The sequence below is a fragment of the Gaeumannomyces tritici genome (assembly GCF_000145635.1).
Source record: "Gaeumannomyces tritici R3-111a-1 unplaced genomic scaffold supercont2.2, whole genome shotgun sequence".
Lineage (NCBI taxonomy): Eukaryota > Fungi > Ascomycota > Sordariomycetes > Magnaporthales > Magnaporthaceae > Gaeumannomyces > Gaeumannomyces tritici.
Genome location: NW_008804546.1, coordinates 6,724,810 through 6,735,765, shown reverse-complemented (window position 1 = coordinate 6,735,765; position 10,956 = coordinate 6,724,810). Strand labels below are relative to the sequence as shown.

The following is a 10,956-nucleotide window of genomic DNA, read 5'->3' as shown; positions in this document are numbered from 1 at the left end:
CCTCGTGCGCCGCCGCGCGGCTCGGGGCTCGTGCTGGCCACATTCTTGCGCAGCAGCGCCGCCGCGGACTCGCGGCGGTGGCGGGCGGGGGCCTCGCCTCCCATCTTGGGCAGTGGGCCCGTGGCCAGCCTCTGGTGGCGGGCCGCGGCGATGGGGCCCGAGACGTTGCTGCTGCTGCTGCTGCTACTGCTGGCGGCCGTGATCAGGGGCTTGTAGATGGGGAGGAGGGGCTTCGGCTTGGAGACGCGCATGGCCGACGGGCGCCTCGTCTTGGCCGGCAGGATGGGCTGGAACTTGGCCTTGGCCTCGGCCGCCTTCATGCTGGCTCGCTTGTCCTCCATCAGGATGGCGCGCTCCTTGCGCAGCCAGCCGCTCGGGTTCTGCGTGTAGCTCTGCATGACCGACGACTTGAAGTAGAGAGCCAGCTCGTACTCGTCACGCTTGGGCGGCGTGGTCACCTTGAAGAGATATGACGGACGCGACGCCAGGTGCTGGTCGACGCTCCTCTTGTCCTCGGCGACCGCGGGCGCAGCAGCGGCTATGGGCACGGCAACCGCGGGCACGGGGACGGGAGACGATGTACCGCCCGGGGCCTTGAACAGCGGTTGGTGTGAGGGGGTTGGCGAGATGTCGGCGGCGCCGGGGTAGAGAATCGGGTCGTGCTGGGAGCCCTCGCGCGAGGCCGGGGTCGGATCGATGCAGTTTGTTGATTTTGCAAACGGCGAGATGGGAGGCGACAGCGGCGGATCGGGGCCCGTCCGCCTCTCGTCGGACGAGGGGCGCATGATGGTGGGTGTGGCCGAGAGCGCGCTCTGGCTGAAGGTCTCGAACGGGGGCAGCTCTGGGGGCGACATCAGGCTGACGATCTTGAGCGCCTCTCTGCTGGTCTCCATGACCGGGATCTTGGCCGACGTCGGCTTGGTCGTCGCGGGAGATGTGAATACGGGAGGCTTGTACAGCGTCCTGACTGCGGAGGTGGTCTGATGCACCATGGTTGGGGAGAATAGCAGTCTGTCCCTCATGGAGGTGTCCATGCTGGATCGGGGCGGATGACGCCGACTTATACGGCTGGGCGAGGCTTGTCGTAGGCAGCACCCGCACAGTGCAGGGGTGACGAAGCAGCCTCCAGCTCGGAGCCAAGTGGATATATCGGAGTTAGCCCTGTTTTTAGTTGGCTCTGCGGCCAAGTTCGAGACGGCAGATAGCTGGGTCGCGTGCGGCTTCTGGCCGAGGACAGCGTGCAGCGTAGTGAGCGTGCGCGTGTCTGGTATATGTAGGGCGTGGTGTGGTGTCTGCGGTGTGTTTGCGTGTGGTTGGCCGAATCGGGGTTTTGTAAGACGGATGCGGATCAAGCTGGGGCGATGGATGAGAGCGACTAGGCCCGTTTGCGCCGCAGCCGACAGCAAAAAAAAAAAAGAAAAGCCAATTGACGAGACTTGAGAGTCAATTGAGCCGGCAAGACGAAGAGTCGAGAATGGGCGACGGCGTCTGGTCAATGGAGCAAGTCGATCAAAGGAAAGGAATCGAATGCTGTTGGTATCGCTGCTGGTTATCAGGCGGGCGAGGGCTGATGAATGCACCACGGTTGGGCAGCAGGGGTGGCCTTGGCGCCGTCCGCGCTTTTGTCAGCGTGGGGAAGGCGAGACGGTCCGCCTCAGAAGTGCATGGAAGACTGGGTGTGGCGAAAGCGAGTCCACGCAATCGACTGGGCTCTCTTTTCTGGGGCACGCGAAGCGGCCGCAATCGAGCGGTGAAAAGAGGAGCAGCGACAAATGGGTGGGTAGGTGGATGGATAAGAAAGAAGAAGAGAAGCAGAAGATAAAACAGAGCAGCGGTACGAGCAAATGATAACGAAGAGAGGGAGAGGCAAAGGGCGAGGTCGAGGAGAGGGGGCAGGCAGATGGGCGCCTGAAAGGCAGCAAGTGAGCAGGATGGGGGGCGTGGGCATGGACTTGTGAGTGTGAGTGTGAGTGTGAGAGTGTGAGTGTGAGCATGGCCTGCCAAAGTCATGGCGACACACACAGCGTGTAGTGACAAATGACTGCTTTGCCTCAGCCCGAGTGACAATAAGAACAGGGCAACAGGCAGGGTGGCAGGCAGACAGTCGACTGCACTGCCAGGCAGGCACTGAGCCCAACCCAACCGGCCCAAGCCTGAAAGACCCCTACAGTGCTGGCTGCCCACCGATGTACCTACACCGAGGGAGCGGAGCCGGGTAGTTGGTAAGAGGCAGCTGCACACTGTCTGGGCTGTTGTATCATTCCGTACCTTCCGCTTCGCCTTATCGAGCCAAGCCTGGCGGCGCTAGTGCCAATCGGCATGTTGCACTCCCACACACCCCCCCGTCTCTAGAACGAGCCAGGAATGTGCACATGGCCAGCCCATGTCTCACCCCAGTGTCCGCTGCTCTGCCTGGCCTCTCCCGCCTGCCTGTTGAACATTGAGTACATAGCTGGGAGGAACTGCCATTAACCGCCAAGGTCAGGTAGACCAGCAGGGCTGGCTGGCCAGGTGCGTAGAGCCTGTTACCTCGTCTCCAGGACTCCTCCCCCACACCAGCCAGCACGCAAACAGAGTACATATCCCGACAACGAGCGTGCAGAGTCGACCAGCCGGCACACCCCCCGAGCCCCGAGGAGGGACCGACGTGGATGCATTAAGCAGCGCGGGACCGAACAAGGGGAGGGGGGCCCAAAAGAAGGTGGCGTGTGGGGATGGACAAAAGAGTCACAGCCGAAATGCCACCCACCACCGCCCTCCCTGCGCTTCCAGATACAGCCAATCCAGTCATACCGCGCATCCGGGCCCCACAGCCCATGTCACGTCCCTGCGTGGTCAGAGGTTATTGACAGGGCCAGCAGGCCGCCCCGGATGGGACGCCAGAAGATGGAACAAACCGACCTGCGTGGGTGTTGCTTGTTGCTGCCTGGTAGAAGGTGCTGGGGCAATTGCCTTGGGGGAAGAGGAGCAACTGATGAATTGACAGCTTTTCATGACGGCGTGAAGCGGCAGGGAGGCTTCGTCGAGGGCGACGTGAGGGAAGTCAATGCGATAGCTGAATCTGGGGTTCCATCATCCACCGTATCCTTATCAGCCATAAAAGGGGTGTGCAACACCCCCCTTTTGTGTTTGAAAAATCAGGAAAACTCACAGGGAGGATATGCACCAACTACAAAAGGATATTTACAAACTACAACGCTACTTAAAGCCCGCAATTAGCGTGATTTATTAGTGTTATTAATTGTTATTGTTACTTGTTATCGTTTTTTTTCATTTTTTATTATTGTAAGCCGTAAGATTTAAATAATTAAAAAATTTAAGCTTTTTTTTATATACCCTTTTTTTTCGTTGTTAATTTATTGCATTTCGCTTCTTATTTAATTTTTTAATTTACTGAAATAACTTTAAAATAACCGCGCCGTTGTTTAAACTCGCTTAATTTTGGTATTATTTTACTTAAAAGCTTTAAATTAGTTAAATGCGTCTACCGCTAAGCGGTTAAACTAGTTTAGGAAATGTCGAAACGAATACGATTAAAAACCGGGATTTTTTTTTATTAAATCCTAATTTTAAAACGTTTAGCTTTACGTAAATAACGTTTAGCATTTTTATTAGTTTGGTATAAAAGCTTTAGCGGAAAAGCCTTTTTGTACCGATACGTATTGGTACGTATTTAAACGCAATATTAATACCGCTTTGCTATTGCTTTTAAGCTTTAAAAGTAAAAACCGTTAAAATTATTAATTGTACGAAATTATAGCGTACGTTATTTGCGTTTTTGTTGGAACCAACCAGTTAAGCGCATGCACGGGATCTAAAGGAATCCCATGCACAAATCCCTAATCTGTGCACGAAGCAACCAAAGCTCCTTTGTCCCCCTATATAAGGAGGTCGGATCCGTCCCTCTCTCTCAGCAAGATTCCTTCCTCTTTAAACCTGAATACAACACTTTGACTTGACTTACCTTTTAATGATTATTAAAGTTTAGTTTTATGCCGTTTGGAGCTCCGCGAGCAAAGGACTTTACCCCCAAGTCCTCCTTACAGTTTTTAAAATTATTAATTGGTTGTTTACGAACGATTTAATACAAATAAATACCAATTACTTATTAATTTAACAAAGGTTTACGCTAATTTGTTTAAATGTTAATTAAAAAATTTTAACGGCTTAATTACGAAATTGCTATTTGTAATAACGTTTGTACTAATAGCGGTATTACGGAAGCTGGCAACCGATTTTTTACTAACGTTGCTTTTTTTAAACCTAAATTAGCTTCCGTTCGCTACTGAAAAATCGCAACTTTAACGTTTCGATTAAGTTTGCAACAGTACGAAAAAATTAAAGCAAAGCAATTTTACAATTTAAAAAGGTAATAAAAAGCGATTTAGCCCGGGCTAGTTTATTAATTAAAAAACCGGCATTTAATGCAAAAAAGCGTAATCTGTTATATATATATTTATTTACTCTTTTCGAGTCACATAGCTTATGGGGAGCTTTACGGATCGGGTTAACTACATAAAAGTAAAAACCGTGCTTCCAGCCGATAGCTGTTTAATATAAAGCTGGGTGAAAATTCCTTCCCTTAAAAGTTTTTGCAATTCCGCGTTTTTTTTGTAAGTAATTACGTAATTTGTTAAAAAAATAATAATTAACAACCGCCGTGGTTTATTTATAAGCAAAGGGATTAACGTATTAAATAATTAAATTAAATAGGAAAAAAGCCGGTAAAGCCCTCTTTTTTTATTTTACAAAACCAAAAATTAAACGCTTAGCGTTAGCTTTGCTACCGCTAGCAAAATTTGCTTGCTTAACATTACGTACAATATTAACCGGTTGTTAAAAGCACGGGCGAAACCGCCCGGCAAAAAGGAAAAAAGGGGCACTGGCACAGTTGGCTGGGCACGGACTTTCCCGGTAACGTGCCGGCGAGGTGCCGGTATTGCGGCCAAAGCATAATGGCGAAGCTAAAAAATAAGGTAAAGCTTAAATTGCACGAAGGCGCATGGAGCGCGGAAGATTTAAAGGACCGACCCCGCGTGCCCGAAGGGGCACGAGGGAAGGGGAGGTTAAAAAAGGAACAATTTTTGTTGGAGATAGCACTTTTGGTAGGAGATTTACGGAGGCTTGATAAAGGAGATACCGCATCCGGCCCGTAACCTGGTAACCACCCGCTTTTGCACCGATCGACCCTTTGACACCGGTTTAATTGGCTTTTTTTTACGTTATTAATAAAAAAGATTTATAAGCGTTAGCGGCTAAGCGCGCATTTTTTTCGAACAATTAGTAAAGCTATTTAATCGAAGCTTGCTTGCGGGTTATTTACGGCTTTATATTAACGTAAAAGCTTTATTTTATTATCGTTAACAATTTTGCCGCTAAATAAAAAACAGTTGAATCTTTTGCCGTTACCGCTTTTAACTTAGCGTTAAGTAAGCATTAAATGCGTTTTTTTATGCTAAAAGCATTGGAAAACGGCAATTAAACGATTATTGCTTGCTCGTTAAAAGGGTTTCAAAACAGCCAAACGGAAAGTTATTTTTGCTTTTTACACCGCTATTAACGAGCGTAATTGCCGTCGATTTTATAAAGCTGCCGTAGCTGCGATGCTTTTAAATCCACAATATTAAGTTAAAAAACGGGTTTAAAAGAAATTATTTAACGGCAATACGTACCGTTAAGCTTATTAAGCAAAATAAGTTGTAATTTTGCGTTTCCTTTTATATATATATATATTAATTAAACGGTACGTTTAATTTTTTTTACTATAGGTTTTCAGTACCCGCTTTCTTTTAAATCGCAATAGCGTTACTGTTTAAAGGGTTTACAGTACTTTTAAAAGCGGGAAAAAAGCCGCTTTAAAAAATATACTTTAAAAAAACTTCCGCTTACGCACTTTTTATTAATTTAAATTGGCACCGTAAAGTTAATATTAAAGCGCGTAAAAAAGGTTCGTTAACGGCTTTTGTGGTTTATAGTTTTTTTTAAAGCATTTACCTTTTTTAGCTTAATTAACGTTTAATAAGCTTTAAAGCGTTTGCAAAAATTACGAAGCCAGCGAACCGCTTTATTACGAGCCGGATATAAAGCAACTTTTATGCGTTTGCCACTTTTTCCAGCGTTATAAGCTGCTTTGCAAAGATATTTCGCGGTGCTATTTTTATAAAAGCTAATTAGCTATTTACGCCGGCTTTAAGCGCTTAATTGTGCCTTTTTAACAAGCTGGTTAAGTGGTTTACTTAAATAACTTTAACAACGTTTTAAAAAGCGCTAACGTTAATATATTCGCCGAATACGCGCGTTAAGTAATGTTACAAAGTAAACAGTATATACTGTTATAAGGAAGCTTTAGGCATAAATATTAAATGCTTGAGGCATCGGAAGAGCGGTCCCCCTGCCTGGAAGCGTATAACGCTTCCAAGCGTTAAAAAGGAAGCTTAGTAAGCAAAAAGGATAGGGAGTTACGTGTATATAAAAGGGCAAAGGCCTTTACGGGACTTTGCATTTTAAATCCTTTTTTTTTAAAGCATATTAACCGGAATAGCCTTAAACCGTGCTTATCCCTTTTATTTGCAACAATTATAAGCCCGGCAATTTTTAAACCCTTTAACGTAAAGTAAAAGGTTTAATAGCACAAATTTATTCCCTTTTTATTACTTTTATTAAATCGTTCCCAAACGCGTTCCTTTAAGCGCATTTATTTTCCTTTTCTTTTCCGCAATTTTTTTACGGAAAAATTCCTACGCTTTTAAAACCTTCTTTAACAAAATTTTTTTTGCCAAAGCAAATTCCGTTGTTAATCCCGAACGTTGCCAAAAACCTTTGTTAAATTCCACTTTTTTAACTTTTACGTTTTTACGCTTTTAAAGCTTCCAACCCCTTGTTCTTTACCGCTTTACTTTTACGAACTTCCGGTTATTACCAGTTATAAGTAATACAAATAACGATTTTTTTGTAACAACGTTGCTTAAAAATTAAAAACAATGGCTTACGTAATTTACGGCGCTCCGTTAAAACGCATTAATTTTAAAAATTTAAAACCAAATTAACCTTAATTTAAAATCCCCAAACAATATGCAAGCCAATAAAACCTTGGATTTCGATTTTTTTGCAGCAAAAGCCCGGGCCAAATACGTTAAAAACCATAAATTTAAACGCTTGGCTTAACAAACGATCCTTTTAACCAAAAAAAAAAAGCTTGCTTAAAGGCTTGGCAAAGCAAAAGCAAAGCCATGCAAGGATTTAATCCCGAACCTTTTTAAGCCCTTTCGGTTTTTACCAAAAGTAATTTTAAAGCTAAGCATAAAAAAGCGCTTAAAGCAAAGGATATCGCAAGCAAAACCGTTTCGAAAAAAATTATAACCCTTTTTAAATGGATTAACTTTTTCGTAAACCTTATCGCGCTTGCAAACGCGCAATTAAAAGCTTAAACCAATAATTACGTTACTTTCCGTAATACCATTATTTGCTTAAAAGCGCTTTACGTTTTTACTTTTATAATGGAAATTTAAATAATTTTTTAAAAGTACCGCAATACGTTTAAAAAAGCTACCAGCATTACAAACGTTAACCAATAATTTTTAAAGTTTTAAACGATTTTTATTTAAGCCAAAATTAAAAACGTTTTTAAAGTATAAAGCTTTACGCTTATGTTTAATTTTTTTAAGCATATAAAGCGCTTTAACCCTTTTTAAACAAAGCGTTACCGTTAAAAAATAACTACGGGCGATTTTACGGGAAAAATGGATACTTTGGTTACCAAATTTTTAACGATTTTTTTTTAGCACCGCATTAATAATTTGGGCATTAAAAAAAAGCTTGCGTTTTTAACCTTTGGGGGCGCATTTAAAAATAAAAACGAAAAAGCTAAAAGCATTTAACAAAATAACGCAACAATGTATAAATGCCCGGTTTGCATTTAAAACTATTTTTAAAAGCCGGAAAATTGTTAAAAATTCGTTTACGTGCTTACCGGCAATTCCAAACGCTTTTGCAACAAGCCAAATAACGAAAAGTACAAAAAAATTAAAAATTTATTAAAAAAAACCGTTAAAAATTATTTAAAAAGTTTTTTTTTTTAAAAGCAAATTTAAAAATTCCGTTTGGGGAAAGTAAGCCAAAAACGCGTTAAATTCCGGTTTTTAAATTTTAAAAAAAAAATGGGATTTAAATGCGGCCGTGCTTAAAATGCTTTTGCTTTAAAGCGTTTTTTCGGCTTTCGATATTATAAAAAATATTTATTTCGAAAGCACGCTATTTAATAATTGCGGTTTGCTTTATATCGTTAACGATAAAAAACGTTTTAACAAAAGGTTATTTTAATTGTTAAACGGTACCGAAACGGTTTAATGCGGTACTTAATATTTTCCGATTTTAAAACGTAACATTTGTACGCTTTTTAGCTTTTTAAACGAAAGCAAAAACTTTAAGCTTTATAACGTTGCTTTAATAAAAATTTTTTATATTAATATTATTTTAAAAGCCCGTTTAAACGCTAAAAAGGTATGGTTTTGCGGGAAAAACGCGATTTTGCGCATTAAAAAAATTACCAACGGAAAAGTAATTAAACGCTTTTAGCGCAAAAATAACGTAATGTTTTATAAATACAAACCTATTGCTATTTATTTTGTATTAACCACGTTGCAATTTTTTCCAAAAAATACGGTTTTAACCTTTGCAATTAAAGAATTTTTACGCCGCAAGCGTATTACGCATACGTAGCGTCCATTTTCGAACTTTACGAAACCGCAAAAAAATACCGCCGATTTTTAGCATTTGCGCAATGGTTATTTAGGATTACAAACGTTGGAAGCTTTCGTTTAAAACGTTTAAAACGTTAAAATTAAAGGATTTAAACGGATTAAATGCAAAGCATGCGCAACAATTTACGCTATAGCCGTTATTTCCAAGCGCTTTATAAAAAGGGCTATGCGCCTTTTTTAAAAGGTTTGGTTTAATTTATTTAATTACCCTAAGTTAAAATTAAGGATAAATTGGGTTTTGCTATTAATAAACGAATATAACGGCAAAATTTGGAACTTTACATTTCCAAACAAAAAGGAATTAACGGTTACCAAAATTTTAAAAAAATGGAAAGCATAAGTAAAAAAATAATACGGATTGCTTATTGCTATTTTTAAATATAACCAAAAAAAATCCATTATATTTGTAAAAGGGTTTTTAAAATACGAAAAATAAGCTTAAATTAAAAGCATTGTTATTAAAACCTTACTATTATATACTTACAAACCCAACGGGATAATTAAACGCACGGAATAAAACGTTATTACGAAAAGAATACGCATGCGCGAAAGCGCAGGATTTTTTAAACATTTATAGCCGGAAACGGTCCACGTTGCTATTTGGTTAAAAAATATAAATTTTTTACCGTTAAAAAGCATGCGCGTTTCCAACAATATTTTTTTAAATTAATTTTAAAGGTAATTCCGGTATTACGCTTTAAAGCTTTTTACGGGTTTAATAACTAATTTAAAACCGGATTGGAACGGTATTTACGCTTACGGGTGCAAAATTTATCCTTTAAACGTAAAAAGGTTTTACAACGCGGATTTTAAGCATTTTAAAATTAATTTTTATGCTAAGGTTAAATATTTAATAAGTTACCAAACTTCCAATATTTACCGAATTTAAATTTCGTTAAAAAAAAAATAATAATTACAAAAAACGTTAAATTTAATAAAAAAAGCTTTTTTAAAAGCAAGCAAAAAAAGGACCCAATTAACGTAGCTATTTACAATTTGCTGGTTAAATACAACGAAACGGAAAACCCGCTTGCAACCTAAAAAAAAATTGTTAATGCGCTAAAGCTTTTTTAACCGAAAAAGCTTTAAGCATTTATTTTTGCTACCAAACATTAAAGTTAAAAATTGGGGGTGGAAAAATTAAGTTTTATTGTAACTACAAAAGTTAAAACCGCAAAAGATTTGGCTAACGGGCCGGATCCAAACGCGCACAAATTTTTAATTCCAAATGCTTTAAAAAATGGCTATAAAGCAAAGCAAATGCGTAATACAAGCTTTTTACGTATGGGCAATTCGTATTACGGCTTTATACGGCCCGGGAAAAGCGATAGCTTTCCGCTAGTAAGGGATGGAAATAACAACAAGCCCAAAAAACGATTTTTAAAACCGTTAAAGCTAGCTTTACTTTATAAAGCAATAAACCGGTTTTTGCTTATTTTAAAACCGGATATGCTAATTGCAATTATAAGCGGCACTTTTGCAACGCTTTTAATTGCAATACCAAAAGCGTTTAAAACTTTTAAAAGTTTGTTTAAAATAAACCTAAACGAGCAAAAAGCGCCGCTTTCCCTTTTTTTTCCGGTTAAAAAAGGCAAAAGCCAACCCCGCAAAAGGACGGGCCCTTTGCTTTCGCCCAAAGCTTTTTTTTCCAACGCGCTTTTACCAAATTTGCCAATAATTACGTTTAAAGCAATCCGCGCCGCAACGCGTACGGCCGCAAAGGAAAAAAAAAGGAAAAAAAAAAAAAGGAAAGCAAATAACGTAATAACTTTAATAACGCCATTTTTTATTACGGTTTAGCGATAACATTTAACGTTTCCAAACCGGAAATTAAAAACGTTGCTTTTAAAGCAAATTTAATAAATAAAAATTAGCAAGCCTTTTTCGATACGTATTTGTTTAATTAATAAACGGCAATTAAAAAAAGTAATTTTGGCCATTATCCGGTTTACGAAATAATTGTAATTACCGTAGCGAAAATATTAAAACGCAATAATTTTTTAAAAAAAACAAACGGTTGCACCGAAATAAATTACAACGAATTTTAGTCCTCGTAGCGCAGTGGTTCAGCGCTAGGAGGTCCTTTTTGGAGGACGCAAGTTCGATTCCTGCCGGGGGACACCGGGTTTTTTGTTTCGCACGTGCAAAAAAGCGATTTATTAAGCCCTAAACCGTTCCGACGTTTTCCAACAATTGG

At 40.7% G+C, this 10,956-nt stretch overlaps 4 protein-coding genes and 1 pseudogene across 5 annotated transcripts in view; 3 read left to right on the top strand and 2 right to left on the bottom strand.

Moving 5' to 3' along the window:
• GGTG_04844 (hypothetical protein) overlaps positions 1 to 992 on the bottom strand; it is a gene marked incomplete at both ends in the record, with an annotated part of 1,556 nt that extends 564 nt beyond the window's left edge. Inside the window, one exon of the mRNA XM_009222641.1 lies at positions 188 to 992. Coding sequence (XP_009220905.1) covers positions 188 to 992 — 805 coding nt within the window. The remainder of the gene's footprint in view (positions 1 to 187) is intronic.
• A 2,506-nt stretch (positions 993 to 3,498) lies between these two features.
• GGTG_04843 (hypothetical protein) lies at positions 3,499 to 7,459 on the bottom strand (the record flags this gene model as incomplete). Its single annotated transcript, XM_009222640.1, has 13 exons — positions 3,499 to 3,582; positions 3,654 to 3,705; positions 4,176 to 4,203; positions 4,359 to 4,441; positions 4,822 to 4,964; positions 5,550 to 5,606; positions 5,673 to 5,714; positions 5,780 to 5,808; positions 5,995 to 6,003; positions 6,294 to 6,329; positions 6,463 to 6,601; positions 6,897 to 6,963; positions 7,440 to 7,459. 13 exons carry the CDS (start codon positions 7,457 to 7,459, stop codon positions 3,499 to 3,501), a joined length of 789 nt encoding a protein of 262 aa, XP_009220904.1.
• A 441-nt stretch (positions 7,460 to 7,900) lies between these two features.
• GGTG_04842 (hypothetical protein) lies at positions 7,901 to 9,648 on the top strand (the record flags this gene model as incomplete). The annotated part of the gene is made up of 6 exons (XM_009222639.1): positions 7,901 to 7,961; positions 8,066 to 8,108; positions 8,202 to 8,309; positions 8,400 to 8,556; positions 8,944 to 9,066; positions 9,463 to 9,648. 6 exons carry the CDS (start codon positions 7,901 to 7,903, stop codon positions 9,646 to 9,648), a joined length of 678 nt encoding a protein of 225 aa, XP_009220903.1.
• Positions 9,649 to 9,999: 351 nt separating this feature from the next.
• Positions 10,000 to 10,718, top strand: GGTG_04841 (hypothetical protein; the record flags this gene model as incomplete). Its single annotated transcript, XM_009222638.1, has 2 exons — positions 10,000 to 10,100; positions 10,634 to 10,718. 2 exons carry the CDS (start codon positions 10,000 to 10,002, stop codon positions 10,716 to 10,718), a joined length of 186 nt encoding a protein of 61 aa, XP_009220902.1.
• An 88-nt stretch (positions 10,719 to 10,806) lies between these two features.
• On the top strand, positions 10,807 to 10,880 carry GGTG_20083 (annotated as a pseudogene). The gene has a single exon. The product of its transcript is annotated as a tRNA-OTHER (tRNA).
• Positions 10,881 to 10,956: the final 76 nt, after the last annotated feature.